Source organism: Vombatus ursinus, unplaced genomic scaffold, assembly GCF_900497805.2.
Source record: "Vombatus ursinus unplaced genomic scaffold, bare-nosed wombat genome assembly UNPS02010394.1, whole genome shotgun sequence".
Lineage (NCBI taxonomy): Eukaryota > Metazoa > Chordata > Mammalia > Diprotodontia > Vombatidae > Vombatus > Vombatus ursinus.
This window is the reverse complement of record NW_020950172.1, coordinates 6,995,894-7,003,127: the sequence shown is the minus strand read 5'-3', so window position 1 is coordinate 7,003,127 and position 7,234 is coordinate 6,995,894. Positions and strand designations below refer to the sequence as shown.

Sequence of the window (7,234 nt, the reverse complement as noted above, 5' to 3'; positions counted from 1 at the left end):
ATAAAGTAAATCCACATAAATCATCAGCATTTCTATATATATCACAAACAAAACCCTGCAAGAAGGGATGGTAAGAGATACACCATTTAAAGTGACTCTGAGTCTAAACAGTATAAAATACTTGGAAGTACACCTGCCAAAACAAACCTAGGAACTTTAGAAACAAAATTCATTTAAAAAAAACTTTTTATACAAATAAAATCAGATTTAAATAATTGGAGAAATATTAATTGTTCATGGATAGACAGGGCCAATGTAATAAAAATGACAATTTTACTTAAACTAATTTATATAGTCAATACCATCCCAATCAAATTACCCAATTAAATTCTGTGTGTGTCTGTGTGTGTGTGTGAGATTTAGATAATCCACTATGGCACTTTGCTAGTAAACCCTTTCTAAAGTGAATATTGCTTCTTTTTTGAATGGCCAAAGGTTCCACTAGAATTGAGGCAGAGCCTCAGTTAGCCTTGACTGAGTTCACATGGAAATGCCCCAAACCCTACATTCTTTCCTCTGCAGGAAGGCAATGCATCAGGCTGATCCTTCAAGGAGCAGGCCTCACACAAAGTAAGCACTTAAGAAATACTTGTTGACTATTAACTCAGTTGCTTGACAATTGATCTATTTTACTGAATTAAAAAAAATAATAACAAAATTCATTTGGAAGAACAAAAAGTCAAGAATACCAAAGGAATGAATAGAAAAATATGTAGAGGAAGGAGGTTTAGCAGTACCAGATCTTAAACTATATTATAAGGCAGTAATTATCAAAACTATCTGGTTCTGACTAAGAAATAGAAAAGTAGATCAATGGAACAGAATAGACATACAATTTACAGCACCAAATAAATATAGTAATCTTGTATTTGACAAGTGAAAAGACTTAACATTTGGGGATAAGAATTCATTATTTGGCAAAAATTATTGGGAAAACTGGAAAGCAGTCTCGCAGAATCTGGGAATAGACCAGTATCTTACACCGTTTACCAAGATAAGGTCAAAGTGGATACATGACCCAGATATAAAGAGAGATATTACAAGAAAATTTGAAGAACATGGAACATATCACTTACCAAACTTATGGATAGGTGACCAATTTATGAATAAACAAGAGGTTGAGAGCAGAGTGAGGTGTAAAATGGGTAATTTCAATTACATTTAATTAAAAAGGTTTTGTGCAGATAAAACAGATGTACCCAAGATCAGTAGGAAAGCAGAAAATTGGGGGAGGGGGTGGATATTGTAGGCAATTTCTCAGATAAAGGTCTCATATTGCAAATATATAAAGAACTTTGTAAAGTCTATAAGAATGTGAGTCATTCCCCAATTGATCAAAATGGTCAAAAAATATGAGCAGGTAGTTTTCCGATGAAGAAATCAGAACAATTTATAGTCACATGAAAAAAATACTCTAAATCAGTATTGATTAGAGAAATGCAAATTAAAACAGTCTTGAGATATCATTTTATACCCATCAGAGTGGCTATGATTGAAGGAGAAAGTAACAAATGTTGGACGGGATGTGGAAAGATTGGGACACTAATTCATTGTTGGTGGAATTGTGAACTGACCCAACCATTTCGGAGAGCAATCTAGAATTATACCGAAAGAGTTATTAAACTACCTATACCCTTTGACCCAGTAATTCCACTACTAGGTCTATTTCCAAAGATGATTAGAGAAAAGGAAAATATCTTCTAAAATATTTATAGTAGCTCTCCTTGTGATGACAAAGAGCTGGAATTGTGGGGATGCCCGTCAATTGGGGCTGAACAAGTTGTGGTATGTGATGGTGATGGAATGCTAGTGTGCTGTAAAAAATGAGCTCAAGGATCTTAGAAAACCATGGGAAGACTTGCACAAAAAAAAATGAAAAGGAAAATGAGCAGAACCAAGAGAATATTGTTTACAGTAACAGTGATACTGTTTTAAGACTGACTTTGAGCAAATAAGTCATTTTCAGTATTATAAACACTCAAATTAATAACAAAAGACATATGAAGGAAGATGTTGTCATTATTCAGAGAAAGAACTGATAAATAGATGTATGTATAGAATGATTTTACATAGATATGCATATCTATGTCTAATGGTAGCCATTGCTAGGGAGCAGGAAGAAGGAGGGAAGAAGAAAAGGAAAAAAAGAAATTTACATGATAATTTTATTATATATTTAAAAGTAATAGCGAATTGTAAATAATAGATATTCAGTTTTGTGTGCAATTATCTTTTTTATTATACTATATTATGGAAATTCTTGTTTTATTCCATCAATTAAAAATAAAAAAAGAATTCATGGAAGAGATGAAACAAGAGGTGTTTTCTTCCCTTGAATTTTATCCAAATTTTAATGAGCTGTTCTTTTTTTTTAATTTTTTTAAATTTTTTTTTTGATTGGGCAATGGGGGTTAAGTGACTTGTCCAGGGTCACACAGCTAGTACGTGTTATGTGTCTGAGGCTGGATTTGAACTCAGGTCCTCCTGAATCCAGGGCCAGTGCTCTATCTACTGCACCACCTAGCTGCCCCTTAATGAGCTGTTCTACAGTTTGTTGCTGGTTCAATATGGGGTGTGTGTGTGTGTGTGTGTGTGTGTGTGTGTGTGTGTGTGTGAGAGAGAGAGAGAGAGAGAGAGAGAGAGAGAGAGAGAGAGAGAGAGAGAGAGATTTAGATGATCTACTATGGCACTTTGCTAGTAAACCCTTTCTAAAGTCAATGTTGCTTCTTTTTCTGAATGGCCAAAGGTTCCACTGGAACTGAGGCAGAGCCTCAGTTAGCCTTGACTGAGCTCACATGGAAATGCCCCAACCCCTACATTCTTTCCTCTGCAGGAAGGAAATGCATCAGGCTGATCCTTCAAGGAGCAGGCCTCACACAAAGTAAGCACTTAAGAAACGCTTGCTCGTTGACTATTAACTCAGTTGCTTGACGATTGATCTATTGACGCCAGGAGACTTCCTGACACACAAAGCTCGTTAAAGAAAAAGCTCTGCTGTTCCCTTAGGGTGGTTCCGCAGCTGCCGTTGGTGGAATCCACAGCTGCCCATGAGCCCAAGGACAGGGTCTGGCTTCCCACACCAACAACAGCTTCCTACTTGTATGACCTCCCGTGAGTCCCATTTCCTTCTCCAAAGCTCCGTTTTCTCCCCTGTAGAATAAGAGCTTCGGTCTAGACGAGCCCTGAGGTCTCTTCCAATTGACTGGGAGCTCCCGAGGACAAGGAGCTAATCCCAAGGGACTCACTTTTGTCTTCCTTTGTATCCTCGGTGATACAACACGGTGCCTGGTACACAGTGGTGCTTAATAAATGCTTGTTGACTGACTGTCAGTGAAAGGATCAGGCACACTTTGGTTCTTACTTCTTTGGTCCATCGCCCTTACCGAGGCATGCTGGGATGATGTGCCTGGGCCCCCTGGGTCTGTGGAATCCTGCTGCCCATGGTCAGTCCCCGTACAGTAATAAAGAAGTGAGCTGATTGGAAGTCCAGAGAAAACAACCCAGAACCCTCAGGAGCAGAGAGGCCACGCAGGGAGTTGCCTTCTTGCTCCAGTCTCTGGGATATTCATCTAAATCCCAGCCCCCTCGGTTGGGGTCCTCCTGCAGTCCCTGTGTCTAGAGGTTCTAGATCTAATATCCTTAGAGGTTCTCATCCTCTACCTTCCCTTTCCCAGCTTCTACCCTCCTTACTGCCAAACTCGAGGTGCCAGGCCCCCGCTCTGGTCCTTGGGCACCATTGCTGGAGATGTTGAGTGGGAAGCACATAGCGGCTCTCTGAGGTTGAGGGAGGAAAGAAGGGGATGGGGGGGGTGGGACTTGGAGAGTGGAGAATGTCCCAGGGCATGTTCTTCCTGTAGAAGAAGGTCCTGAACTCCAAGGTCTCACCCTAATTCTCCAGACACAGTGAAGGGAAAGAAACCAGGGTTCTGTACGGTCTTTATTTCTCGGCAGGAGTGTTAAGAATCTGCGGGTGTGGTTGGAGAGATGAGCAGTGCCCAGGGACCCCCAGAGCATGTGGTGCAGACGGCTGCAAATGATGGTGAGAATGGTAAGCAGGAAAGTGATGGGCACCTGCTGACTGGCAATGATGATGTAACGGGGATGGAGTTGGCAATGAGGTATGGAGATAATGAAGACATGGATGCTGCTGCTAGTGGGATGGAGAGGTCAGCTAAGGGGGTGGCCAGTGGCTCGGGGTGGTCTCTGGGCTGATAATCCCCAGCTCATAGGAAGGGGGAGAAAGGGGCCTGTGGACAGGTTGGTGTGTACAAGGGAGGGGGCTGGCTGCCCCTGGTGAGGCAAGTGAGTCTGACCGGCTGTATGAGGGCCAAGAAGCTGGCTCAGACCAGAGCAGAGGCCGTTACCAGCAAAGGACCCCGGGGCAATACTTGTCAATGAGGCCCTGGTAGTATGGCCGAAGCATGGACACATCTGGCAGGTCCTCTGACTTGGTGTAGAGATCAAACTTGCTGTAAGAGATACAGAGATGGGGGTAGTGGGCATGGGCATCCCGCTGGAAGGAAAGGAGAGCCTCTGCCCCTACCCCTCACCTCTCAGCCTCTCAAGGCTGATCTCTCAGCCTTGGGTTCCCCATACCTCCCTTTGCTTCTGTCCCAGCTAAAGGCTTGAGCTTTTGCTTAAGGCCAGCCAAATTCTGCTAAGATATTAATGGCTGATAATGGCTTCATGGGGCTCTCCCCAATCTTTGTACTTCGAATGTTCCTGGCACAGAAGCCTGTCAAACAAACATTTGTTCCACAGATGAAGGAATGAATGATAGTAGGGGCCTTTGATGCCCTCACCCAGCCGCATGTGTCCCTCGGGAGGCTCTCAGACTGACAGGCAGGAACGTCTTGGGAACCAGAGGGCTACAGAGGAGTCTGGGGTTGGTCAGAGGAGCAGCCATGCTCTGCACCTCGGGCTTCCTCCTGCCCTTTGGTCTCTGGCTCTGTCTTGCTTGTCTGCCCTTTGCCAACTCCTCAGGCCCCACCTGAGCCTGGTGGAGAGGCCTTGGCACTACCTAGAACTCAGGACATTGGCCAGGGGAGCCCAGGAGGCTTTGCCTTGCCATCCTCAGCTCTGTCCTGGCCCAGGAGGGAGTAAGAACTCCTCAGAGGCAAAGAGTACTGGCTCTGGAGACAGAGGACTTTCTGCCTCTGTCACCTGCTACCTATATGACCCTGGCTAAGTCACTTCCCTTCCCTGATTCTCAATTTCTCCATGTGCTAAATAAGGAAGCTGAACTTCCTTCCAGCTCTGGAGCAATGAGCCCATGGAGTCACTTAGCCCCTGCCTCAGTTTCCTCATGTGTAAAATGAGGAGGTTGAGCTCCACAGTTTCTGAGGTCTCTAGCAGCTCTGCCTCCCACAGGGCAAACTGGGAAGGTGTCACGGCTTAGCTCTTCCGACCAGCTTTGGATTGGAACCCGGGCCACATGAGTCCAGGACCAGTGAGTGACCTTTCCGTCACATGCCTGCCTCCCTACTTGCCCAAGATTGCACCCTTGCAGGTCTCTGAACTCCAAGGCCAGGCCTCTCTCTGGGGCTCACACCACCACCCCTCCACTAGACTGGAAGCTCCCTGAAGTCAGAGCCTATGCCATTCTTCACACCCGCATCCCCAACACCCAGTGAGGTGCCCTGTACACAGTAGGCACCTTGCACTTATTTATAGAAGAGAGTCCTCAGTGGGTCCTGGACCAGGGTAGGGGAAGAGTAGGGCCTGAGGACGGGCTCCTCCCTTACTGAGGACCCCCAAGCCTGATCCAGACTGGCCCCTGCTGCTTCTTCTGGCCTAAGGAGAGACAAGAGGCTCATCCCCCACATCCTGCCGGGGTATCCCTTGAGCTACTTGGAGGGGTAGCGCTGAGTTCCTTTCCCCAGCCCTTACTTGAATTCTTGCACCCAGGGCAGCATGCTGAGGTCATGGGGGCAGCAGAGGTGCCGATAGTCGCCACCGGTGTGCCAAGGGTAGAAGGAATGGAAACGGATCATGTAGAAGGCCTAGACCGGGAGGGAGGAAGGAATTATGTCCCCTTAATTGCTTTCCTTTCTAGCCCAGATCCTGGCCTCCAGGCCCCCATTGAGCCTTGGGAAAGCCAGGCCCTGGCCTCACCAGGTAAGTTCCCACCCCCAGGCCACCCTCAGGACCTGGCATATGCCAGGCTCTGCCAGGCATATGCCTGCTCCAATTCACCATCAATCTTTCCCACACTCTGGTCAAGGTCCCCAGTTAGCCTGAGCCCAGCATGTCCCAGCCCCATGGGCCTATGGCTCCCTCCTCTCAGAGGTGACTGGTGGTCAGAGCCTAACATTGGGCAGCTAGGAGCCTTGCAGTGTTAGCAGCCGAAGGCTGGGGAGTGGACACTTTGACCCCACTCACCTCCGGAGGCAGGGAGAATTTGTTGAACTTCATCATTCGATACATGTACTCTGTAGAAGAAGAGATGGTCACAGGCCTGGTCACCACCCCACCCAGCACCCAGAAGCCATCACCCCAAGAGAGATCCCACAAGACTGCATTCTACAGAACCTGTAACCCCTTTCCCCAGGAGCCCACAGACAGCACGTGGGGCCCTGGGTTATGAAAGGGGAGTTGGGGTTCATTGTTTTCATTTCGGGGCTCCCCACCAGCTCCTATGTGATTGGGGGAGGGAAGAGTCTTTGGAGAGGAGAGGAGGAGGGGAGGCAGTGGAGACTAAGGGTAAAGATCTCACCATCATGGCCCCAGGACATCAGTACGTTCTCCAGGCCACAGTGGGGCTCATACATTCCATAATCAGTGCTGGAAAGTCAAGGTTGTAAGGAGGGATAGGGAGAAGGGCAAAGGCCTAGGGGGGAGGGAGAGTCCACTTTGGTTCTTGTACAAGTGGAGGGGTCTCTGGGTGGGGAGATTTGGGGGAGGGGTCTGGACGAGAGATCTCTCACCAGGAGTGGGAGGAGGGAAAGGGGGCAGGGCTAGGTGGAGCTCATACATATCTCTAATCACAAAGCAACATTAGCCAAAGGGTCTGTGTGTGTGTGTGCTGGGGCGTGAGGGGGGATTCTTTGCACAAGAGATCTCTGGTGGAGAGACTGTCTGTATGAAAGATCTCTAGGAAGGGTTAAATGAGAGATCTCTGGGATGAGGGGGAGGGGAGGTTCCGAGGCAGGGGCTTATTTAACAGGGGAGCTCTCTGGGCTGGGGGGGTGAGTCACCAGTATCGAGGGTCCTTGGTGTCAGGATTATCCTGAAA

General features: G+C 46.9%; 1 protein-coding gene across 2 annotated transcripts in view; it reads right to left on the bottom strand.

Moving 5' to 3' along the window:
• Window positions 1-3,919: 3,919 nt before the first annotated feature.
• MIOX (myo-inositol oxygenase) overlaps window positions 3,920-7,234 on the bottom strand; it is a 10,117-nt gene continuing 6,802 nt past the window's right edge. Inside the window, exons 6-10 of one of the 2 annotated variants that reach the window (XM_027854400.1) lie at window positions 7,197-7,234; window positions 6,716-6,783; window positions 6,382-6,431; window positions 5,890-6,002; window positions 3,920-4,469 (exon numbers count right to left, since the gene is read on the bottom strand). The exon at window positions 7,197-7,234 is cut by the window's right edge and continues 72 nt beyond it. In XM_027854400.1, the coding sequence (XP_027710201.1) occupies window positions 4,361-4,469; window positions 5,890-6,002; window positions 6,382-6,431; window positions 6,716-6,783; window positions 7,197-7,234 (378 nt within the window). In that variant the 3' untranslated portion in view covers window positions 3,920-4,360. The remainder of the gene's footprint in view (window positions 4,470-5,889; window positions 6,003-6,381; window positions 6,432-6,715; window positions 6,784-7,196) is intronic. The other variant, XM_027854401.1, reaches the window with a different exon arrangement.